This window comes from Ciona robusta, chromosome 2, assembly GCF_009617815.1.
Source record: "Ciona robusta chromosome 2, ASM961781v2".
NCBI lineage: Eukaryota > Metazoa > Chordata > Ascidiacea > Phlebobranchia > Cionidae > Ciona > Ciona robusta.
Window position 1 is genome coordinate 7,783,163 of NC_143236.1, and position 25,241 is coordinate 7,808,403.

At 36.5% G+C, this 25,241-nt stretch overlaps 3 protein-coding genes and 1 pseudogene across 4 annotated transcripts; 3 read left to right on the forward strand and 1 right to left on the reverse strand.

Annotated features, from left to right (window-relative positions):
• Positions 1 to 24: 24 nt before the first annotated feature.
• On the forward strand, positions 25 to 11,791 carry LOC149740810 (uncharacterized). Its single transcript, XM_089872824.1, has 16 exons — positions 25 to 159; positions 628 to 733; positions 826 to 914; positions 2,606 to 2,661; positions 2,862 to 2,962; positions 3,951 to 4,039; positions 4,285 to 5,358; positions 5,631 to 5,702; positions 6,068 to 6,131; positions 6,184 to 6,245; positions 6,636 to 6,744; positions 7,270 to 7,422; positions 7,644 to 9,984; positions 10,329 to 10,394; positions 10,564 to 10,689; positions 11,142 to 11,791. Exons 1-16 carry the CDS (start codon positions 68 to 70, stop codon positions 11,183 to 11,185), a joined length of 4,644 nt encoding a protein of 1,547 aa, XP_089728950.1. The 5' UTR covers positions 25 to 67; the 3' UTR covers positions 11,186 to 11,791.
• Positions 11,506 to 21,312, reverse strand: LOC149740811 (short transient receptor potential channel 4-like). Of its 2 annotated transcripts, XM_089872828.1 has the most exons (12): positions 20,653 to 21,312; positions 20,153 to 20,371; positions 19,068 to 19,218; positions 18,288 to 18,489; positions 17,577 to 17,786; positions 16,839 to 16,949; positions 16,247 to 16,390; positions 15,757 to 15,951; positions 15,082 to 15,229; positions 14,609 to 14,722; positions 13,767 to 13,935; positions 11,506 to 13,276 (listed from the first exon to the last, which is right to left on the reverse strand). In XM_089872828.1, the coding sequence occupies exons 1-12, from the start codon at positions 20,885 to 20,887 to the stop codon at positions 12,430 to 12,432; spliced, it is 2,745 nt and encodes a 914-aa protein (XP_089728954.1). In that variant the 5' UTR covers positions 20,888 to 21,312; the 3' UTR covers positions 11,506 to 12,429. The 2 variants fall into 2 exon arrangements, with proteins under 2 accessions (XP_089728954.1, XP_089728955.1); XM_089872829.1 differs by lacking the exon at positions 17,577 to 17,786.
• A 118-nt stretch (positions 21,313 to 21,430) lies between these two features.
• Positions 21,431 to 25,228, forward strand: LOC149740812 (small ribosomal subunit protein mS26-like). The gene is made up of 3 exons (XM_089872843.1): positions 21,431 to 22,459; positions 23,405 to 23,551; positions 23,884 to 25,228. Exons 1-3 carry the CDS (start codon positions 22,233 to 22,235, stop codon positions 24,122 to 24,124), a joined length of 615 nt encoding a protein of 204 aa, XP_089728969.1. The 5' UTR covers positions 21,431 to 22,232; the 3' UTR covers positions 24,125 to 25,228.
• On the forward strand, positions 24,266 to 25,228 carry LOC149740813 (uncharacterized; annotated as a pseudogene).
• Positions 25,229 to 25,241: the final 13 nt, after the last annotated feature.

The following is a 25,241-nucleotide window of genomic DNA, read 5'->3' on the forward strand; positions in this document are numbered from 1 at the left end:
CAATGTGATAGGTAAGTAGGAATACATAGATTCCCAACCAGATATAGGTACAAGAGGAATTATAAACATGCCGTCTTATGGAAAAATTATCGTCATTCGCCGAAATGGAGACGATGGTTCGCGTTTTCCTTTGACGTCACAATCATGTTTGTTTGGAAGGTAAGTGGATTTGTATTAACATAATACCAATTACTCTAATTAATAATGGTAATTTGTGTATAATTATATGGTTTATCACGCATTGTGTTTTTTACAATTACAGTCTAGGTTTGTCAAGTATGGCAAGCTCTGGTAATTAATTTTTTATCTAGATGGGTATTTTTTTTAACATAGCATGAACATTTTTGTTATTGTCATGTCAATTAACTATTGTTTTTGTACACACTCATAAAAGTAAAAAAATACCCAAAAATCAATCACCCCCCACAGTTTCACAACTCGAAAGCTGGCACAAAGTGTATGAAACAGACACAGTGTTATAACTACTGTTATTTTCCAGCCACGCAGGGCTATAGCGAACAATCTTTTATTTATGTTCTGTAAGATGGATTACAATTTGTGAAATGGGCTTGTGTAAAATACCACTAACAAAATACTGATGCTATAAAACTCATCAATACTTTTCAGGAATTTGAATTGTGACATCCGAGTGCAACTTCCTGCTGTTTCAAATGAACATTGTCGACTTAATATTGGAGAAAATGGAGAATGTCAACTGTACAACTTGAGTGAAGTAGGTTATTTATATATTTAATAATTTAATAATATTGTCCATTTCTGTCTTCCTAGGCCAAAGTGATTAAAACGTTCTCTTTATTTTTCCAGAACCCAACCAAAGTAAATGGTGAGATATTGAAAGACAACACAGTTGTTCAACATAAGGATGTATTTACCATTCATGATCGTTCTTTCAGGTGGGGTTGGTTTTAACTTTTATTCCTTTAGCTTTTATAATGGGAAAGTTTTTGATTTAGCAATGGTGTTATAAACGCTTGAGAATGTTATTACGGTTTAAAAGCCTATTGTGTTATAATACAAGAAAAAATATTTACCAACAAACACTGGCGTCGATTTATATGGTGCAGGGTATGCAGGCCTACCCTGACAATTTTGCAGGGGTTGCAGCAACCCCTGGATTTTCAAATTATTAAAGGAAATTATTCTTAAATTCTTCTTAAATAAATATATTTAACTTTATCAAACAATTACTTTATAGTAGTTACGCAACACCTTCATTCTCCCAACGCATAAACTAGCCGTTTTTGTACCCTGCGCGGTTACCTATAACGGCTGTGTGTTACGTCAGACAAGTGTTTACGTCACATTGATAATCGCAAAATCGCCAATTGTTACAGTAACAATTATATTATTGTGTGTGAATGTAATGTTTACTAGTCATTTCTACCTTTTAAATTTTGTCTAACGTCTACTTCCAAAGCTGCTTTTCTCCCGAAGGCAATTCGAATTAAACTTAAAACACGCGGACCAGGAGAAAATTAAACTAAAGGAATAGGTGTTCTTTTTCTAAGACGCGCACATGCCATGAATCCCTAACAACAGTTGCGTGTAAAATCAATGTAATTTGGCTGTTAAACGTGCGAAAATGAACTACCTAAATCGGGTCGGTCACTGCTTTATATTTATATATGATATTTTCTTCAGCCAAGCAACATGTTTGTTACGAAATAGTAAGGATTCACGCGTGGATTCATTACGACATAATGACAATTTACACGTCGATTATTGCAACATAATAGCAATTCACACATTCATTAATAAGCCTACATGTGAAACATTATTTTCGCTCGCAAACCTTATCCTGTTAAGTTCGTCTGTTAAAAGGAAGATCGTGGCGGTGCCGGTAATGCTCCTTTGATCGGTGATGGGCGAACACAACTTTGATCGTGTGTTGTACAACATGATTGACGCATGTTTAATTAATTTTTTTTGTTTCCTCGACTTTTGTTAAAATGATTTTTTTAAACTTCATTGCGCCCGTCAACCAACACAAAATTATTACGTGTTCAATTGTGATGCGAACAACTTTTAGTTTTATGTTGCGCAATTACGAGTTTTAAAGTCAAATGTTGCATTATAACCAATATTGTGAAGCAGAGAATTAACGTAAGATATTGCGCAATGCTGCACCTGTCAGTTGAATAATGTTACGTCATACGCGGTATTGTGATGTGGTCCATTATCGCAACGGGTTACAGTGCGTTTGTATAATCAACGTATTGGCAATTATATGATGATATTTACATGTCATATTGTAAGTTTTTTAAACACTTACCCGCAATCAACTGCCAGACTTATGTCATACCTTTTCTATTGAATGCCGCACACGTTATATGCGTGGTTTTACTTGTTCTACATATACCTACTTTCAGCTAACATAGTGTAATGTCGCAACCCCTACGTTTTTATAAAATCGACGCCACTGCCAACAAAGTTACATACGTTGGTACTCGTAAGTGGAGCAAGTTACATTTATTTAATATAAAAAAAGGTATGAAGTAATAATTTACTATTTAATTTAGTGATGAAGTTACACAATAAAACTAAACTAACAACAAGTAACAGGTCATTTAATTGTGGATTATAGGTTTGAATACCCAGAAAACACACCTTTCTGCAAGACTCCCAAAAAGTTACCCCTGGGTATGTAAAATTATGTTTTGCCACTATATCCTGTCTTTTTGTTTTAAATATTTCGAAATCTTCGCTACCATAATAGAAGAGTCATCAATTTATTTTTAATGTTTTATTATTATTATTTTTATATAAACAAAAACAATGTTCAAATGTTTTTGATCTCTGTATATCAATAAATGTATCATTAATTGTTGTTTGTGGTTTAGGTCAAATCCAAACAAATGTGGCCGAAAATAATTCACCATTTGGAGCTTTAGTAAGGGATATGAAGAAGAGCATTAAGACTGCAACACCCAAGAAACCAAAGGTATAACTAATACATGATCACTTTTGGTGACTAATAATTCTGTGCTGTAAAAGGCTATAAATACTATTTTATTTAACTTAGCTAGTACAGTATTAACTTCACTGACTAGTGGTATTAAATTGGCTATAGCAAAGGTGGCCAAACTGCAACTCTTTAATGAATTAGCATTGGTTTAGTGACCAACTAGGGGTTGTTTAATCAGATTTTGAAACAATGTGTGAATGTGTCTAATCACACGTAGAAACAATAGACTGATTGTCAGTAATAATCAAAGTACAAAATACATTATTGTACATTATGGAAAAGTACATTATTATTCAGAAGTGTGCTAACTTGTATAATGTAGTTAAGTAGCTGCACTCTGTTGTGAGTTAATAATTGAAGTAGGTCCGGCCATCGCTAGGCTATAGTATGCTTATTCCATAAAACTTAGAGGTTTCACCATTAGGGATGCACATTACAGAATTTCGAATCCATGAGATTCGAATCCTTTTGTATTCGATTCTAATTACGGGATTCGGTATTCTGTTTAATGACGTCATTACACGTCATCTCATATACTATATTAACAATTTTTGAAAGTTATTAATTTTGAAAAAAAATATTTTTGTGTTTGTGGGACTTTCGAGAGTAAACGTTTCGTAACGTCTTTTCATAGCCTGCTATAGGTTTCATGACGCAAAAACTACCCAATAGTACAATTTTTGATCATTTTACAACTCAAGATCCAACAAAGCTGTTATGAAAGGGTCAATAAACTGACTTTTGTGCGTAAAATTTTTTTTCCTATAAATATAAAAAGATTCGAAATTCTAGATTCGGAATTCTAGATTCGGAATTCTAGATTCGAATTAAAGTATTCTAGGATATCCTAGAATACCTAATTATTCTGTAATGTGCATCCCTATTCACCATGCACGACTGCAATGTCAGTATGTTATGATAGCAAGTAAGCAAATATATTTACAGTTAACATTATTTCTTCAAGGTGAGTATTGATACCAAGTTGGGTTCGGAAAAGAAAAGTTCTTCCAAGAAAAGGCGAAGTGGCAGAAAATCTATTGAAAGCAAAAACATGTAAGTTGTTTTTGTAATTATCAATCACTTGCTTGCTACAATCAATGTTAATGCTTATACTGATTATTGCTTTGATATTCAATATATACAATACACTGTTTTTAACTTTTTATGATTATGCGTGTTTGAGTTTTCTGTTCCTTGTGATTATTAAATTTATTGTTTTGATGTTTAATATATAAGTCATATGCCCAGTAGGCTGTATTTATAATTGTGTGTGTTTAAGTTTTATCTACCTATTTCAGAAAAAGTTCTTCACCTGAGTTTGATGTAAATGACAAGAAGGCCAATGAAGAGAATAATGCTCCTATCCCTGTATTAGATGAAACTGCAAGTAATTCTGCTTTAAGTTCGTTAAACTCAAGTGGAACTCTTGACTCATTTAACAAAGCGATGATCGAGTCAAGCGTTACTGATGAAAGCGATAAATCTATAACTGAGGAGAAGAAGGAAAGAAGAAGAAGCAGGAGATCATCTTTGAAGAAGTCCTTGCCAACTCCCTCCATTGCTCAGTCTCCGGAACAAAATGAAAACGAAAATCCGATATCGAAAGAAGATGATCAGATGATGGTTCTCGAAACAAAGAAAGCTGTTCAGAAAAGTCCAAGGCCCAACATCAAGGCTACAACTGCCATTGTTCCAGAAGGTACTCCAACTATTTCATTGTCTTCACCAGCTCCTGCCAAGCAAAATGATCCGTATGATTTCGCAGTTTCTCCTGAAGCTGCTGTTTTTGGTAAAAGTACGAAAAATTACAGGCGTAGGTCATCAGGTAGTACAAGCAGCAAGAAAGCCAATCTTCTTGTTGGCAGTCCCCGTGCACCAACAGCCATACCTTTGCATGCAACAATGGAAGACCTAAAGCGTAAATCCATCCCATTAGTTGAAGACACAGTAGAGGTTGAGAACAACTCTTCTCCTATCAAGAAGCCACCATCTTGGATTCTCAAATCCAACAAAACTCCGTCTTCAATTTTGTTTCAAGATTCTCCAGTTTCGACCAGAAAGTCCCGAAGAGTGTCGTTTGGTCCTCAACTAAGTCCAGAGCAGTTTCTGAAGACTCTTCCTCCAAACACCCCAGTGAAGAAAGGAGCGGTAATTCCCACAGGATCCGAAAAATCTCTTCTTGGAAGAAAATCTGTCTCCTTCTGCCCACCATCTACATTGGAAACATTGGAAGAGCAACCAGCAGAAGAAACAACACCCGTTGCACAGAGAAAAGTTTCAAGGACTCCAACTCCATTTAAACCAGCTCAGGATAAAAAGAAGCAAAAGTCGTTGCTACAACATGTTTTAACTGCAACAGCAAATGCTAACAGGTATGTTAATACAACGTAAACATAGGTTATTCAAGTAAAACTGCTTTGTATCTTCTGTAATGTACTAATGGTACAGTCATGCATTGAGACAAGCCAAGTCTGCTGGGATATAGGTCAAAATTGGTGCATTTCCCCTATATTGTACCTTTTATAGTGGCATATAAACTTATTAAGATACTAGCCATGTGACTTGATTTATACGATATAAGTTACAGTTATACCAATAGTTTATTGTTGGATAAAGGTTTAATTGGTTTGAAATTTGATTTCAGTGTAATTGCTTCACCTCAAGTTAAATCACTGGACCCTGATTCTAAAGAAGAGGAAGAAAATAATGAGAAATGGTAAGATTAAACAATTTTTCATTACTTTTATCTTTATAATGGTTTATAAAGCCCTTTAAGTTTTATCAATTGATGTTTTAAATAAAGCCAAGTGCAACATTGCCATTATATATTTATATATGCTTTGACACCATGGCATATAAAATTTAAATTAAAGTTGTTTTTTGTATAAACCTTCCTTTGACATGGACTGTATATTTTTATTTTATGATGTTTAAAGTTTTGTATATTTGATAATTTCTCGCTAGTTTTGTCTTATAAAAAATAGTTTATACTCTTTTTATGCTGATCTTAACGTATAAATCTTATAGAAAATACATATACTTTAAGTTATAATAGATTTAAAATAATTCTATATTTATCAGTTTTGAAGAGATGGAAGAATCGCCAGTAATTGAAGAACCTCCGGTTCCTGTTAAGAGCCCAAAGGTAAGAATTAGGGGGAAACAAAACTAAATTTTTACCAAAACTACTTTAACAGAAACGTAGAAGCTCACTGAGGAACACCCCTATAGTCAACACTCACAAAACTGCAACCAATTTGTAAGTTACAACTTATATATATACTTTATATAATCCATAATTTTCAAATTCTGCCCAAGGTCACACCTGGCTGTAAAGACACTAAATTTTGTGGGGAAAGGGGGCTGTTTTGTTACGACAAGGTGTATGAAACAGAACACCCATATTGTAACGACTGTCGTTTTTCGGCCATGTTAGGATAAAGCAAGTTACATACATGATACAGTCATTCACCCACAAAGTTATATACGTGGTAACTCGTAAATGGGCACAAGGTGTATGAAACAGAACAGTGAGAACACCCATGTTATAACGACTGTCGTATCCTACCGTTAGAGGATAAAGCAAGTTCACTTATTCATATTTTAAGTTCAAGATGAGAAACACATTCCAATAAAGGTGCATTCACAGATTCCGTAGACGAAGTGCTGGTAAAATGAACAAACCACTTTGGTCGGAAATCGTTCGGAAAGATATGAAAGCTGCCGTTATCTCTACAGTTACCTCACAAGCTGTCGTTGTAAGTTAGGTTGGGGTTTTGTTATATAGTAGGGTGGGGAAAGATGGGACACCGTTTTATTCTATTTTCTTGTCCCATTTGGTAGTAAGCAAGAAACATTCAAAAAATTATACAATGTATCGTCGCGAGTCATGACTTCTATGGCTATAGACTGTTGTTAACTATTTAAAACAAGATCCAGATTCCCGATATTTGGATATTTTGTGCTAAAGGTGTCTCATCTTACTTCACCTTACTTTATATATTGGCGTGTTTAGCATTAAGTATTTGAACGAATCTTATAATACCATTGTTTAGGATAAACCTTTCCAATACTAGTCTTATTTTAAACCTATTTCCAAATTATCTTTTCATATTCTACTATTGTAGCTACCAGGCAGAACAGAATATATTAGTAAATTGCTTTTTTGGTAAAAAAAAAACTCTTTTTTTTACAAGAAATATTCATGTTATCTTTTTTGTTAAAAACATTGACCAAATTCCAAAAATAAAATATTTGTTTAATATATTCCACCGAACTTGTAGAAAAACACAAAGAAAGTTTCTAAGAAGAAGGGAACCCCCTCCCATCATACCATGCACCACGTTGATTCGCCAGCTACTATTTATATCGGACGAACTAAAAGTCGTGTCCAACCAACAAGAACACCAAGACCACCCAAAGGAGCAAGGCCTGTTGTGAGTGTTCAAAATACCAATTTCAGTCGCAGTTACCATTTTTCGAATTAAACTTCGGGTTTTTAAGTTAAAGTTAATTTGTGTGTTGTGTTTTTTTTAATTCTCTGAATGTTCTTTGTTTACTACCAAATTAGAAGAGAAAATAGAATGGAAAAATGTCCCATCTTTCCTACTATGATACACATGTTCAATGTAAAAAATAATTTTGCTCAATTTTTCAGAAACTTGATCTTCCACTTAATGAGAGCTTTGGAGGATTGGAGGAAATCTTCCGGACTCCTGCTCGTGAGGAAACATCCTTGGATGATGAGGATCATGATCTTTATGATGATCTTCATACTCCGGAAGCAAGCATGGCTGTTTCTCCATTCTCCGTTGATCAATCCAAGCGATCTTCATCACGATCAATGACAAGAAGATCGGATGAGATAAAGGTGATGGATTCAGGAGCTTCTCCGGATTTAAGGAGAGTAAAGATAAGTAAATGTGAGGAGGAGGAAGAAGAAGAAGACAGTGATGATGAGATCAGCTTCACTGGGATTGCTAACCTCTTCAAAGAGAATGATGAGGAAGAAGAGCAATCTGAGGAGATGGATGTTGGAGATGAAGTCTTGTCTTCTTCGGTGGATGATGTTGTGAAGCGGGTTGAAGAAGATAGCGAAGGGGATGTTTCATCTATTGAAGACTCAATTGTTGGGGAAGATGGGAGTTTGGATGACACAGTTGAGCTCACAGAAGAGGAATCTGCGGATGATAATGTCTCTATTAAAGAAGAAGACACAGATGATGATAAAACTGAAGATGCTCCTGCTTCCGCCAACTCTAGTGAAGAGGGTGATCTTCCAAGGACAGAGTTGAGATCTGTTCGTCCGAAACGAGAAAAATATGGAGCAGTTGAAGAAAACTTTGGGACCAAGCGTTTGTTAAAAACTCCTAAGCAAAAGGTGAAGTCTGCTGCTGTTTCGGAGCATTTTGGGACGAAAAGGTTGCTTAAGACTCCGAGAGAGAAGAAAACAAACCAAGAGGTGACGGATAAACTAGGAATGAAACGCTTGCTTCAAACTCCAAAAGAAAAGGTGAAGAATGAAGCTGTGGAGGAGAATTTAGGGACCAAGCGCCTTCTTAAAACACCAAGAGCAAAGAAAAATGAAGCGGTGAGTGATAAGTTTGGAACCAAACGTTTGTTGCAAACCCCAAAGGAAAAACAGAAAATTGAGCCAGTTGCCGAGAATTTCGGGACAAAAAGGTTGCTGAAAACTCCCAAAGTAAAACAAGCTCCTGTGTTGGATAAGTTTGGGACAAAACGTATTTTTACAACGCCAGTTCAGCATGCGCCAGAACCTGCTGTGGTCGGTAAGTTCGGGTTCACCAGAATCTTTAAGGAGGATGAGGTTGTAGAGAAGAAGAAAGAGGAGTATGAAGATCAAGGTTTGGATGGTTTAAGACACATGGTGAGGACACCAAAGATGAAGAACCCGCCTCAGGATGGTGATCTTCATTTGGCTAAGATCATGTCCTCTCCAGAAGATTGGAGGCAGGAATTGAAAAAAGATGTTCCAACTTCATCTGACGATGTTGTGGAAGTAACTGGTCGTAAGACAAGATCAAAAAAAGGGAAAACTGTGGCCAAAAGTGAGAAGAAAAAAGTTCCAAAGATTGTGTTGAGCACTCCTGTTGATGAAGAAGAAACTGTTCCTGTTGTTTATATTAAAGAACCTGCTGTGGTTGTCAATATGGAAGATATATTGGATCTAAAAACATCAGGGGAAAATAAAAAGGTAACAAACAAAGGAAGGGCAAAAGCTGCAGCTCGTGTTACACGCTCACGCAGCAAAGATCTTACTACAACTGATGAGGAGGCTAATTCTGCTCCAAATGATGTCATTGCCCCTGAAGCAAGATCTGAGGAAGAGAAAGAAACATCTTCTCAAATCAAAAAGACAAGAAAAACCACATCTGCGAGCAAAAAAGCAACCAAACCAACCCGCGTGACAAGAGCACGAAAACGTAATGTTGTAGAAGTAGATTCAGCAACTTGTGTCATCACGCAAGAAAATGAAGCTCCAGTTGAGAAGTCTGCTAAACCTGCTGAGCAGGACACAGATAACCAGGAAGAATCATCGCCATCCAAAGCCATAGTGGAAGATATAGTAGATGTAAAAACATCACAAGAAAATAAGAAGGTGACAAACAAAGCAAAAGCAAAACCTGCAACCCGTGCCATGCGCTCCCGTAGAAAGGATGTTACTCCAACTGAAGATGAGGCTTCTTCCGTTCCAAATGGTATCATTGCTCCGGAAACAATGTCCGAAGAGCAAAAAGAACCATCTCCAAAAATTCAGAAGACTACTACAAGTAAAAAATCAACTAAAACAAAACATGTGACATGGGCACAATGTGATAAAGATGAAACATCAGCCAGTGAAAGTGAGGCACCAATTGAAAAGTGTCATGTACCAATAAATCAGGATCCCGCACCAGAAGATAAACAAATATCTTTAGAACCTGCTAAAGAACCTTCCACTGGTCGAAGTACAAGAAAGAGGAAGCAAAAAGTTCCTGGTAAGTCTGATAAATTGACTGAATGAATGAGTGTAACTTGTTTTGTCCTTTCGTAGCCAGAAAACAACAGTGGTTATAATAGGGTTGTTCTCTTTCATACACCTTGTGCCAGCTTACGAGTTACCCTGTATGTTACTGTGGGGGATTTTATTTAAACGGCTAATTCACTTAGACTTAGAGCAAGAAATTGTTTTAAACGTTTTTCGTACTATACACATTATACATAATTGCATGAAAACAGAAAGTACACCTATGAATTTTGTGATTATAATGTATTCAGACAATACACATTATACATATTACATACACGGTATTTTTCTGATGTTTAAAGTTTTCCTGTTTAGATGAACCACCTGTTGCAAAGAAATCTTCCAGGACAGAATCTTTAACTGACACAGAGCAAGTTAAAGGTAAATACAACTTGTATTCTCCCCACTTTTTTTGTAATGTTTTAATGAAATTCAACAAAAAGTATTAATTATAATTGATGAACATTTTAATATTGGGTCACTCTATATATAGTATGAATATATTTTTCTTGGCCATGTGTTTTAATATGATTAACTTATATTTATTTAGAAACCAAAACTACAAGAAACAAGGGCAAACCTAATGAGGCAAAAGAAAATGTGAAAACCCCAGCTTCTACAACAACGAAAACTCGAACAAAGAAAACCAAAACTCTTCCAACAGAAACTGAAAAAGGTTGGTGTGTGACAGTGAATATAACCTGCTCTATCGCTGCGTGACTGGAAACGACAGTCGTTATAATATGGGTGTTCTGTTCCATTCTCCTCAAGCTAGCTTACGAGTTGAATGAATGAATGTGACTTACTTAATCCTCGCGTAGCTGAAAAACAACAGTCGTTATAACAGCGGTGTTTTGTTGCTGGTGTTTACTGAAAATCATGTTTATACGGTTTAACATATTGAAATAATCGAGATAAGATTAGTTCAGCTCACAAAATATATTCACCTACAAAGTTACATACATAATAACTCAAAGCAGGCATGAATGAGGTGTATGAAACGAAACATTCCGGTTATAATGACTGTTATGGTGGTGTAAAGAATTTTTTTATGAAATATTTAATAATACGTTTTTTACTGTTTAGTGTTAACCCATATTGGATTTTCAAATTCATCTCATTTTACAGAAGCAGCTCCAGTGTTAAGGAGAAGTTCGCGTAAACGAGTTTGATCAGAAGTTTTTTAACTCAATTCCTGTGTATAGGAGAATTCTTGTCTCCAACCATTTTAGCTGCATTTTCTTTTTCTGGGCAGCAGATACAGAACTGCTAAACAAATTGTTCTTGTTGTATATAGTTAGTAGACACAGTATGTACAGTCGATTTCTGTTTAATTTTTTTAAAAGCTGCCCAAGATTTTTCAATCATAGTTCCACAAGTATAGTGGGATGGGGGAATACGGGACACCTTTAGCACTTAACATCTTATTATCTCGATCGTGTTTTAAACAATTAACAACCGTCTATTGGAGTCGTGAGGATGTGGTTTTATAATTATTTGAATGTTCTTTGTTTACTACCAAATGAAACAAGAAAAAAAGGTGTCCCATCTTTCCCCACCCTACTATATTTAAGTCCGAAAGTTAAATAGCTAGTTTAAAATCTCAATCCTAAACTGCCCTAATTATTCTAGCATTACCTCCTCTTGCGTTGCTGCCTTTTTAATCCGGATTTTAGTTTTTAAATCTAAACATTCCGTTTTCACTGATCTGGTGGTTTTGTCGTCGCCTCGTATTTACATTCTTGAGGTGTATTTAATAAATGTGTATCAAAATGGAAGCGACAGAAAACCTGATGATATTATAATTAAAGAATAGAAATAAGTAAGTGAATTAGTGCTTGTTACATATGTTTTCTAACTTTTTAGTAGTATAAGTTTGTATATTAAAACAGTGGCGACGGGCAGTCTTTTAAAAATCAATTAATTTTTCTATAGCAGGTTGGGGTAAGATGGTCCATGCGTCCATTTTGTTGCCCCATGGATGACCAAGGAATCACATAACCGTATTGTCGCGACTGTAAAAGGCCATTGTTAAAATAAGATTAGGAAATATGTGCCAACGGTTTCCATCTATATGTAGCCCGACTAATGAAATTTGATTTTTACAAACGCATTGGTGTGCTATAGGTTGTTATCGCTTGTTTATCAGTATTGGTTTCAAAACAAGAATAAATTTCCACTTTCGTGAACGCGTCACTTATGACGCACAAGGGTATTGGGTCAACTGTGCCCTACATCTCAGGTCACCTTGGTGTATCCTTATTAGCACCTTACCTATATATGGTACAGATTCAGTATTGGTTGATTAAGCATTTCAATTTATCAAGAATTAATTTCGGACGCACAAGGGTGTTCGGGTAATGCGCCAATTCTGGCCCAAACCTTGCGCGTCCTCAAGGACCTCACCAATATAGAATTAATACTGGTTGATTAAGCATTTGAACTTATATCGACGTATCAGTTTCTGTTGAACAAGTTCATGCTGTTCCTCCATCAATATTTCTTCCTCTTCTTCATTATCGAGTTTCGGCGGGGCTCCTCCGAAACAGGCGTTTCGAATTCTCTCGAAGTTTTCCGAACATCTGTGCGGGTTCGGAAACACATTCATGGGCGGGGGACGAATCACTTCTCTCCGAATGAAACGAATCCACATTGCTGTTCGGTGGAATTTCCATTCGATCTCCTCATTTTCGCTTGTTCTCTCATATGATTTTGACATCATCGCAATCAACATGTTTAACATTACGATTATAGCAACAACGTGATATGTAGCGACCAATGAACGCCCGACAATTTCAGTGAACTGGTGCTTCCCTGATAAAGACAGCACTGCGATATCGATGTGCCCGAAAAGCGCCCAGAATAAATCCTGCAGGGAGCAGCCTATGCTTGAAAACGGTGACGAATGTTGCACGCACTCCGAGGCAGAAGTCCCGTTTCCACACAGCATAACTTTGCTTTCATTTGTCCCATAGAACCAATACAGTTCACTGAGGCCTAAAGCAAAGGCAAACATCACAAGTCCGAAAATGCATAGAAATTGAACGACGTCGACGATCATGCGCGCCAGCGATACTTGTAGGGGGCCTAAGTTTCTGTTCGATCTTGTTAAACTTAGTAAACGTAGAAATATAAAGACATAAGCCCAAGACAGCAACCCTTCTGATATTATTCTTGGTTCGTAAGCACTCCATTCGGTGCGCAGAACGTGAGTAGAATTCGCATGAATTTCGTCACCGTGGTACATGGTGTAATCAACGCATCTGTAGAAGTATAAAGTAAATTTCTAAGTGAATACATCACTATAGTGTACTGAATGCGTATAGGACTTTGTTTTTATTATTTCTACGCATGACACGACAGCCGATTACAATGTATGTTCTGTACCATGGGATAAGATGAATGTCGTTAGCACATAATATCCCATATTTCCTAAACGTGTTCATAACAATTATTAACAACGCTCTTTTAGTGTCGTGAGGGTATGGGTATATAATTCTGTAAATATTGTTTGTTTACTACCAAATTGGTCGAAAAAAGAGAATGCAAACATGGACCACCTTACCCCAACCAACTATATACATGTATATGTGAGATACCAGAACACCTTTGTTATTACACGGTTTCGTGCACGAACCCAAACAAACTGGATATGCAACAGTTTACATGTTTTATGCTGGTTTAAAAATTATAACTCATTAAAATTAATTAAACCAAATTCTCATAATAACAAGTTAGCAACCACAAACATACCGAAATACAATGGCAACACTGAAGAGCAATAAATGCCACAAGTCATTGTAATTCCACCAATCTCCAAAATAGCTGTTCCATCCTCTATTAAAGCACTCCTGTGCCTCTTGAACCCATTTCCCTATAATCCATAACAGGGTCAGCCACTCCAATGCTGTAGGCGGAGCACCTGATAGGACAATACTGTGTATTAGATATTGACTCTATACAGCAAGGTGGGGGTGACGGGACACTTTTTCAATCTATTTTCCCGTCCCATTTGATAGTAAACGAAAAACAAACTATAAACTTTACCGTGTCCTCACGACTCCCATGGACTGTTGATAATCGTTTAAAACACGATCAGGGTAATTAGGTATTGTATACAGAAGGTGTCCCGTTCTACCCCACAATGCAATATATTACAAAGACGGTACATTTCGGTTATGTAACTTAGTTGGCATAAATTAATAGAGTGCTTCTCCATAGAATAAAACAAAACTCCATTCGCAAATTAAAATTGACGGTGTACACGCGAGTGGCAATCGCTTGAGGAACGCAGGTTTTTGGCGCAATTGATTGAATGAACGCTGCGCGTCTGTAGTGCGCATGTCGCAATGTAGTTATCGTTGGTGCTGACTTTAGTTTACTTTACTACATCAGCGCAGTTTATTCAAGTTAGTTGCAGTCAGTTGTTATGTAGCATGTAAGGGTGTGGTAACAAACGTTACAAACCGTAAGGAACTTCGGTAAGTTGCAAATTGAAAGTTTCTTTTACACCAAAGTACTCTAAATATTGTTTATATTCATCAAGTGAAGCAACGAAGATAAGTTTAATAAATGAAGCAAAACTTATATCTTACCCAAGTAATGAGTCGAAACTGATTTGCTGATGATGTTTCCGATCAAAATAAAGATAAACATGACGTCAGACATTATGTGACATTCGAATGATACAGCGGGTAAAGTGATGAAACCTGGAATGAAAAGTCGTTTTTCTATAGGTAAGAAACGTTAGTATAAATGTAACTGAATGAATGTAACTTGCTTTATTCCCGCGTGGCTGGAAAATGACAGACGCTATAACATGTTCTGCTGTTCCATAGACCTTGTGCACACTTACGAGTTAAGAATGAAAACTCATGTTACTCTAGCCTAAATTCTAGGACTCCATGACATGCCTCGTCGTAATAGGACCTCATCCATAGGATGAAATTTCCATAAACCGTTGATAATTGTTTAAAACATGATCAAGATATTCGGATATTATGTGCTAAAGGTATCCTATCTTCCCCCACAGTACTATAACTGGAAAATATTATCTTCGTTATCTTACTTCCAATCTTGGATGCTGGAGCTATTACGTACAAGAGCGACCACAAAGGGAAAAGAAGCCCAATAAAAACTTGAAGCAACGATCGAAGAATGATGTGTCCACTTCTGAGGAATGGGGTGTATCTGTATTTCATGTATGCGAGGGCAAGCTGCAATGGTAAGTAGTATTAGTGCATTTCGTCTCTTCGGGGAAGTGACAGGATCCAATATACAGTGAGATCCATGCGGTATAGCACCCAGGGTGTTGGGGTAATGAGCCCATATTGAAATTCTTAGCCCAGCATATAGCATATACCCTGTTCTAAAACCTCACCCACATAGAATAGAATGTGCATATACAATATTGGGGTAATGGGTCAGTCCTGGCCCAAATCCTAGGACTCATATAGCGTGCCACGCTGCAGAACCTCTCCCACAAAGAATAGTATAAAATAGAAACAGTGTTAGCCATTTACTATTTGTATTAAACTTACCAGAAAAATCGTGTTTTATGCATAATACTTTAAGTACTGTTTAGGTTTAGGGTATATATTTTATCATGCTATAAATGTGTCTACTAGTAGAAAAGCGTATGCTTGAGTTGCGACAAACAATGTTTTTAAATTTGAAGCGATCCAAAAAGTAATATCAGTCCACGCACCATCCAACGTTCCCATTATCATAACTTGGTACGTACTTGTGAATTATGGTGGGTGACGAACTTCACAAGCCGGATCTCGCTGGTTTGATCCAGTAACATCAGCCTGCATTCAAGTTTCCTTCTCGCTAATGAACCGTCGCCATTAAATACTTGTTTAAATGATTCCTTGTCACTCGACATTGGCACAAAATCGTATTTGAACAAGCAAGCTAACTCTTCTGAGGACCGTACCTATTGACAAAGTATATATCTATTACTGTGGGGTAAGATAGGACACCTTTAGCGCACAATATATCCAAATATCCCGATCGTATTTTAAACAATTAACAACGCCCTTTTAGTTGTATACTGAAGTGAGAAGTATAACTGTGCACTCATGCGCCAATAGTGGTCACGTGGTCTCGTTAGCGTATTGTTAGGTTACTATATGGTTATACTGTTCTGTAAATATTATTTGTTTACTGCCACATAAGACGATAAAATAGTGTGAAACATAGGCCATCTTACCCCACATAATAGACCTTACCTGGTCAAGTATGTTGCACATAAACGTTTCCACCTGCGTTTCAAGTTCGTTGTAAAAGTCACTAAACTCGTGTTCAATGCACGCGTTTTTGCGAAGGTGTTTGACCATGTCTATGCAATATTCCATGGGTTTAATACGACCGAGCTGTAAAGGGGAAGTTTGTATTTGACAGAGTGGCTCGTTTAGCTATTACTGTAATTCTATGCCAGCCATTGCTTACTCAAATATACTTTGTAGGCCATGTACCAGCATATCTATACTTCCCATATATTTCAAGGTGTATAGCGTCTCTTAACTCGTAAGCGAGCAAAAGTTGTATGAAACAGAACACATGTCATAACGAGAACACATGTCATAATGTTGTTTCCCCGCCATGTGAGGATATGTAAGTTACATTTGTGACAACTCTTCAGCAGGGACGAAGTGTTGGAAACAGAACACCCGTGTTATAACGACTGTTCTTTTTTGGCCACGCGAGCATAATTGAGTTACATTCATTCATTCTTCAAGGACACGGCACAAAAACATTATTCTCGACTGGAAATGAGCCTCCTTTATTACAAGTATGCAGAATACTGGTTGAATTTCTTACCTCGTACATCAAAGTAATATACGCAGGGCTCGCCTTCGCTTTGCAAATCATTTGCCTCTCATTGGCTGATTCCCAAGCGAAGTGGATTCCATCCCACCAATCAACAGACTCCTGTCGTTTTTATTTTTTATTTAGTTTACGTCACTTTGGCAATATTCAAATATCCGGATCGTGTTTAAACAATTAACAACCGTCATTGGGGGACGAAAAACTAACTTCATTTCGGTGCTACAGTTACCATAATATAGTAGGGTGGGGGAAGATGGGACACATTTACATTCCAATTTCTTTTCTCATTTAGTAGTAAACAAAGAACACTCAAAGAATTATAAAACCGTATCCGTGCGCAGTGGTGCAGCCAGAAAAAGATAAGGGGGAGGGGGGGAGGGTAATCAAAAAAATTTCAAAAAGAAATCTTTTTAATTTTTTTTAGTTTTTTGGGGGTTTAAAAGGAGAGGAGTCGTCACCCCCTAAACACCCCCTCTGGCTGCGCCACTGTCCATGCGACTCCAATAGACCGTTGTTAATTGTTTAAAACCCGATCAGAATATTTTGATATTATGCGCATAAGGTGTCCCGTCTTCTCCCTGCCTACTATATAACGCGATTTTTAACTAAATTAAAATTGGCACAAAAACACAAACTGAATATAGCGAGTTGTATACGGTTTCTTGGGCATATATGTAGCATATGCTTGTCAGCATTTAACGCGATTATAAAATAATCGTACTATGTTACCTTTAGTTCGTGACCAAACTTGTTCAAAAGTTTTAAGATCTCATAATTGTTGTTATAAGCTGCTAGTATCATGGGTGTGATTCCCGCCAAGAAATATGAACTTTCCCCAACTATTCGTGCATCAATCGAAGCATTGTGTTTTAAGATAGTTTCAACACCAGCAAGAAAGTTTAACTCGATTGCATGGAATAAGGAATCTCGAAGCACAACCTAAAATTACAAACATTTAGTACTGTGGTGGGGTAAAATGGATACCGTTAGCACATGATATTCCATACCGCCCGTATTTCTCGTTAGTGCTGTTATATGCTCAGACTAAACCATGGTACTGGGTTTTCCATGGCACTTAATTCTTTAACTCTCGTTATGTTTATCAAAAAGACGATCGCCTACAAAGGTAAATATACGACGTAACTCGCAAGCTGGGATTAGGTGTATAAAACAGAACACCCGCGTCATAACAACTGGTGATGCCCTGCCACACGATAATAAATAGGCCACATTCATTCATGCATTTATTCGTTCGTTCTTTCGTTCGTTCGTTCGTTCGTTCGTTCGTTCGTTCGTTCGTTCGTTCGTTCGTTCGTTCGTTCGTTCGTTCGTTCGTTCATTCGCATTTATTCATTCATTCATTCATTCATTCATTCATTCATTTATTCATACATTCATTCATTCATTCATTCATTCATTCATTAAGTAAATGCCAGCAACCTTATGTTCCAGCAATAATTCGCACATGTCAATATCGTTATTCTCAATAGCAAGCAGCAGGGCCGACTTCTCGTGTTGGTTTACACAGTTAGGTTCAAAACCGATGGAATTGTCGATCTTTGCAAGTGAGAAAATCGCCCTCACTTCTCGCGCAGCCCCTGACGCAACAGTTTCAAGAAACAAGGAGTTGACGCTCTGGTTCCTGTTTAAAGGTAAGTAGTTTAGCTCTATAGCAACCCACGCAAGGGTGATGCAGAAGTTAATGGTTTAACTATCCAGCGTTAATACACTTTTGACAGCGGGGACTTTAAATGTAATTTGTCTCCAAGAGAAGACACTACCGCTATTGTGGCCGAAAGTTACTGCATGTATAAGTGTAAATTGTTTAGCTCTATAGTCTATATTAACCCACACACAATGGTGATGAACAAATAATAGGTTTAAATATGCAACGGCGTTAATACACTCTTGACAGCGGGCGCTTGGTTGAGTGATTCGCCGAATAAACCGATTAACAAAATCTGTTTAAACGATTCTATATTTCACAACTTTATATAAAAAATATATTTTTTTTATCTGCTTGAAAACAGTAACTAAGATTAAAAACAACAAAGAGAAAGGAGATTAGAAGCAACTAAAACGACAGCCGTTAACAGACGCTATAAGGGTAAAAACTGCTCGAGTAAAATTGTGAAATAAAAGCACGGCTGCTAAACCAACGATCATATTGACATTTTGATTCCAATAATGCGTATACAGCCCAATACTTTCTATACTTACGGTTTAAGATTAGCTATAGCTTGTCTTATTTTCCAACCGCCTTTGATTTTGTTGGTCAAATCCCGATTAATGTTGTAAATAGCTTTGTTTTTCCTTTTAGCCGCCCATTCAGCAGCTGGGCTTGTAATGCGAATACGGGGTGGTTTTATACCTGTATTAGATTGCGCCAATAAGTAGATTTAATATGGATGAGGTCCGTAGTGACAAGGCACGCCAGGAAGTATGGGATATATAGGCAACGGTTGGTCCATTTCCCACTATAAGCACAATAACGCATTTTAAATCATTGGGATTTCACGGCGTTGCTAGTTAAAAATGGGGCCGGTAAAAAAATAACATCCCTCTTATGCATTTGCTCAGAAACCTTTTATAGTAGTTTGGGGTATATAGAGTGGTTCACGTTTTCATTTGAATGAATGAATGAATGAATGTAACTTACTTTATCCTCGCGTGGCCGGAAAACGACAGTCGTTATTACACGGGTTTAACACCTCGTGCCAGCTTACGAGTTGCCATGTATGTTACTTTGTGCGTAATTATTTTTTTGGGAATTTTTTTTTTTTTTTTTTTTTTTTATGTATGGCTGATAATTTGGACAACCCATTAGTGACCACTGGGTTGGAGCAATTGTCGTTAAGTGTCTTGCCCAAGGACACATACGCCCACAATGGTAGCAGCGGCGAGCCTTGAACCAATTACCTAATGGTTACAGGCAAGCGCGCTAACCACTACGCCACGGCGCCGGACAAATTTCTCAATTTGGTGGTAAACAAAAAACATTTGTAGAGAATTATAACAATATTCTAACGAGGCCAAAATGACGTTGTAAATATACGTTATATTTTGTGCTTAAGGTATCCATCTTGCTCCACAATAATGTATAGTAGGGCGGGGAAGATGGGACACCTTTGCATTCTATTTACTCGTCCCATTTGCTAGTAAACAAAGAACATTCAAATAATTATAAAACCGTATCATCACGACTCCTACTAACCGTTGTCAATTGTTTAAAACACGATCTAAATACTTGGATAATATGTGGTAAAGGGCTCATCTTGCCCCACAATTCTATATCTATAATAAACCTGGTTTGATCGGTCGCAATTTCTGCCTCATTTCTTTCAGAGCATTGGCGTTCACTCGACCATTCCCACGTTTGTATTGAGTCGTATCCTGTTTTGGTGTACCCGACATTTGAGGGGAGTTGTTCTCGTCTGGTTGCTGAGTGACGTCATCAATGACGTCATCGTGGTTGTCGTAAGTTGATAACAAGGAAGAGGACGAAGCGGAACTAGATCGACGGTCTGATACAATATTTCAAATTTTATTATAAATGGTAAATTATTTTTTTTCTTTCTTATCTTTCATAATGTTTGATGTAGATACTCCATGTTTGGTGTAGATACTCAATGTTTGGTGTAGATACTCCATGTTTGGTGTAGATACACCGTGATCGTATAGAAAACAAGATTTATAAGCTTGGCGTCAAAACTCGTTAGTCTTTTTATTGGGAGAATGTCGATAATTTTTAAAAACCAGAAATTATCTAATTCGGTTTATATAGACTTATAGGATTCATTCTCACCGAACGACTGCATTCTCCTCAGGTTCATTGCTGATGACGTTTCAACTATGCAATCAGCCGAATCCGTGACGTCATAGCTGGACGATATGGATTCTGAATCCGTGACGTCATTTCCTGTATTCGTGACGTCACCGCTGTCTCGAGCCTTTCCTGGCAAAATGTCGAGGGTAAAAGAATCCGGTGTTAAAGTTTCTGTGCTCGTCTCCGACGCGGATGACGGGTTACGTTTCAGCATTTTGATGACGTCATATGCACACCGACTCTAGTGACGTCACTACGCTCTAACCCCGGGTCAAACTAAATTCAGAGTCAATTACTTTGTTTAAAACGTCTAAAATTACCACTGTACTGTATTATTACCCAACCTTCATTGCAGTGAAGTTACAGCCAATTCTAATCACACTATGCTGGCTGCCTGGCATAGAAGATTGTATTTACAGCTACTTCTTGATGACGTAAAACCCTCACTGGCGGATAGAGCAATATTACTGGTATTCCTGGCTATCATTTACGGCGCCGTTTTAGCCTTCCGTAAAACACAACTCCAATATCCCGCTGTGAGAATTTGATTTCCGTCTACAGGCAAACTATCATTTCCTATTCAGTGAAACTTGTGCTCAGTTGAGTTAGTAATCTTGTTGGGCAGCCAAGCGAAGCACTCTTTATCCGGCAAAGCATAGCCGCAGGTATAAAATACCGCCAGGAGTTTTACAAATTTTAGCGGGGTGTTTGTCCAAGGTTCATGACCACTCTTGTCGCTTTCCCTCAGGAATTTATGACCAACTGACCAATGGGTTTATTACCCCATTCGAATTTATCCATGGGGTATAAATTCTTTCGTGAACTAGGACGGCCAAGAAATAGCCACCGTATTGTTGCTTGCTTCGGCAAAATACTGTATTTAATATTCCTTTTTTAGTTGTAATCATTTCAGAAACGCCTGAATTCAACATGAGTACACGCTAAATATAATCCAGGCTATAAAAATATCCCGAAAGTCTTGTTCGACGAACCGTATCTTACAGCTACCGCCGTTTTCTCTTTACCATGTAAAAAAAACATGGTAAAGTACTTCCAATTGTTTTATATTTATTTTAATTCAATGTATAGCTTCCAATATACAACAGTGAAATCAGGTTTCAATGCGTTATCTATTGTGCACCATAAACAAAGTTGTCGCTCGTGCGCGAAAAACGTGTTTTTCGTTTATTCTGTTTATATTTTGTAGATAGTTTGAATCGATTAAATTCCATCGACAGCGACAGGGGCGTATTTCTTTACCGGTAGGGTAGCTCAGTTTTAAATTGTGATGTGTAGATAAAATTAGACATGTCTCCAGTTTATTTTCGATTTGTAAAAAGAGTTAATGTGAATCTAAGATAGCTTTTAACTTTTGTGTAAAAATACTCGTCAGAAATTTAAGATAAGCAGTTTGTTTTTCTCGAACATTTATTTATTTTAAATTAACCAATGTTTATTATTACCGTTTTTTGATTGTATTTTATAAAGCAGAAATTATCATATCAGTTTCTATCAGATTTATATAGGAATTGTGTAAACGGAATAAATTAAAACATAAAATGTCAAACTTTATAAGACAAGGATTGCACATTGTAAACTTTGCACCAAAATCACTCGGTAAAAATATCCCATCAAGTTTCCAACTACGATATAGAAAGCCACGTTCTATGGGCAGAGCTGAGACCAAAGATGATAAATATTTTACAAAGCACCCTCCTACACCTAAGGACTTGGCAAAAAATCTTGAGCTGTATAACAACTACAATATAATCATGAGGTCCATCGTGTAAGTGAAAGAATATTATAAATTAAATGTTCTTTTTATTTTTAGTGCTTTTATACCTTGTTTTAATTGCTTAATTACATATGTATGTAACTTGTATGTAACTTAATTATCCTCGCGTGGCCGGAAAACGACAGTCGTTATAACACGGGTTTTAATACACCTCGTGTCAGCTTACGAGTTACCATGTATGTTGCTTTGTGGGTGATTATTTTTTTTTGAATTTTTTCATTTCTTTTTGTATGTATGGCTAATAATTTAGACAACCCATTAGTGACCACTGGGTTGGAGCAATTGCCGTTAAGTGTCTTGCCCAAGGACACATACGCCCACAATGGTAGCAGCGACGAGCCTTGAACCCATTACCTCTGGGTTAGAGGCAGGCGCGCTAACCACTATACCACGGCGCCGGGACATAGAAATTTGTATCTAATGTTGTGTATGGAAGAAGAATTTCATAGATTAAATTGTTTCTTAATGTTCATTGCTGTTTTTAATGCTTTTTAATTTTTATACCCTGTGTCAATTACTGGATTACATAGAAATTTGTATCCAGTTTTTATATTGATTTGGTTTAGCTGCTAAGTATTTTTTCCTTGATGATGTTTCTAAAAGTAAAATCACTTTACTGTTGGCGCAAGAAAAAAGCAGTTTTGTAAATTGGGTTGCCAAAGCTTAGCTATTAACTTTTTATGCCCGATGTTTCTGTTGCGCAGCAAAAGTTTGCAAGCGGAGTTTCATTTAGTATTGGTTTTCTTTAGTATTACTATATTTTTTATTAGAGAATTAAACAGATGAATTTAAACGTGTGATGAAGCAATTTTGGGAATTTAAATTTACCATTAGTATAAATGAATTTACAAAAGTCTGCCACCCCTGTATTTATAAAAGTGTGGCGCCTAGAAATTTAAGCTAACAGTTTTACAGAATTTTTTGTTTTATTTACAGTTGTGCTTTCCAAGAGGAAATGTCAAGGAAAGGAGTCAAAGAAAGTGATGAAACAAATACAAGGCTTGATTTCTGGGATGAAAAAAGTCACCATGCTAAATGCATGACTTATAATGATAAAATAAACAAAGAAATTAATGAACAAAGGTAGAATATTGTATCTTGATTGTAATCTAAAAACTTTCTATTTGCCGATTTGTATGACTTGGTACTTCTTAGTAGAGAAGTATGAAATTTTAGTGTAAATTGCCACTAAGTCGCAACAAAGCGTGGATAAGAAAAACGTTACAAACTTTATTACTTTCAGATTGGATAACAATTGTAGTGGTTAACGATAAGCTGGAACTGTATACTGATAGGCATTCCCGCATTATTTGAACATGACGTCATGTTTTAAACCAACTCTTTTTTTTGTTTCTGGCTTTGGCCTCGATTGTTAACATTTCATCTTTTTTATTATTTTTTAATTTGATTTCTAGAATGCAACGAATAAAAGAGCAATGGAAACAATGGGAAATCGAATTTGCAGAAGCAGCAAAAGCAAAAGAGGATGCTAAACTAAAAGAACAGATTGAAGAAATAAAAAAAGAATCCGAAAACTGGTTGACAATGGAAAATATGGAAAAATTAATAACAGAAGCAATAGACAATCCTATTAATTATAATTTCTCTGTTACAAAGAAGGGAATCATACATACAAGGACCCCACAAGTTTTGTGACAACGCAAAGTTTAGTTTTAGTAAACAAGTTTCTTTTAAAATGTCGCTTAATTGGCTAATATTTAGTTTATTTTGCCATTATTATGTAATATTGACAATCTTAACTGCAGTGGTTTAGCCATTAGGCTTATCCCATATGTTATGGTATTTTGCTACAAATCCGCAACTGCTAAAACACTATGTGAAGGTTCTGTGCCATTCATATTTAATTACATTAGTTTTCTATTATTTACAGAAATTAAGGTTCAGTTTTTTAAAGTTTTTTTTCTTGAAACTGATATTACCATGGGAGCTTACCAAGGTAAAGTAAATGAAAATGAAGAAGAAGCACAAAAGTACATCGATGAACTGATCCAAAAGCACCATGTGATCATGTTCACCAAAGTGCATTGCCCGTATTGTTACCAAGCTAAATGGGCATTCGACAGCATTAACGTAAAGTATGAAGATGTGGTTTTAACTCGACGCCCAGATGCTGCCATCATACAAGATGTCTTGTTGAAAATGACCGGTGCACGAACTGTACCCCGAGTTTTTATCAACCAGAAGTGCATAGGTGGTGGTTCGGAGACTAGTGCGTTAAATAAGCAAGGCGATCTTGAACGATTGGTAAAAGACGCTGGTAATTGAACCAAGATCATGTTACTACAGACGCTTCATTTATTTCCTGCATTAAGCCCTATGCATTTTACTTGGCATATGTTTTCCTGATATACCATCATTGCGGCAAGAAAAGATGAGTTGAAAGGTTAAATAGGTCTACTTTAAAGCGTAGTTACAGTCAATGTACAAAGGATAGTTACAATCAATAACATTCATAGAAGTATTAATCTGATGTTTGTTATGCATTCTTGTGTTTGTTTGTCAGTTTGTGATAGCTTCATATTTTATGCAAATATGCCGTTCTATGCAATTTATAAACAAATTGTCATTGTTGTAATAGTTGGTCTCTTCAATGCTTTGGTTATTTCTGATCCTTATCTTATTTTTTTATTCCATTGTTTATCATTAGTTTTACTTTTTTACTAATTTTATTGGTATTCTACCTTTCAGGACTTTTATTAATGATATTTTCTCTTTACTAATTCTAGTTCCTAACTTAGATTTCAGATTCTTT

Bases quoted from the DNA above. Each gene is read 5' to 3' on its own strand.
- LOC149740810 (XM_089872824.1), top strand. From the start codon at position 68: ATGCCGTCTTATGGAAAAATTATCGTCATTCGCCGAAATGGAGACGAT. The intron at 160-627 runs GTAAGTGGATTT...AATACTTTTCAG, and splicing joins CAATCATGTTTGTTTGGAAG to GAATTTGAATTGTGACATCC. The intron at 734-825 runs GTAGGTTATTTA...TTATTTTTCCAG, and splicing joins AACTGTACAACTTGAGTGAA to AACCCAACCAAAGTAAATGG.
- LOC149740811 (XM_089872828.1), bottom strand. From the start codon at position 20,887: ATGCTGAAACGTAACCCGTCATCCGCGTCGGAGACGAGCACAGAAACT. The intron at 18,490-19,067 runs GTAAGTATAGAA...ACCTTTAAACAG, and splicing joins GCTATAGCTAATCTTAAACC to GAACCAGAGCGTCAACTCCT. The intron at 13,277-13,766 runs GTATGTTTGTGG...ATACTTCTACAG, and splicing joins AGTGTTGCCATTGTATTTCG to ATGCGTTGATTACACCATGT.
- LOC149740812 (XM_089872843.1), top strand. From the start codon at position 22,233: ATGTCAAACTTTATAAGACAAGGATTGCACATTGTAAACTTTGCACCA. The intron at 22,460-23,404 runs GTAAGTGAAAGA...TTTTATTTACAG, and splicing joins ATAATCATGAGGTCCATCGT to TTGTGCTTTCCAAGAGGAAA. The intron at 23,552-23,883 runs GTAGAATATTGT...TTTGATTTCTAG, and splicing joins AAAGAAATTAATGAACAAAG to AATGCAACGAATAAAAGAGC.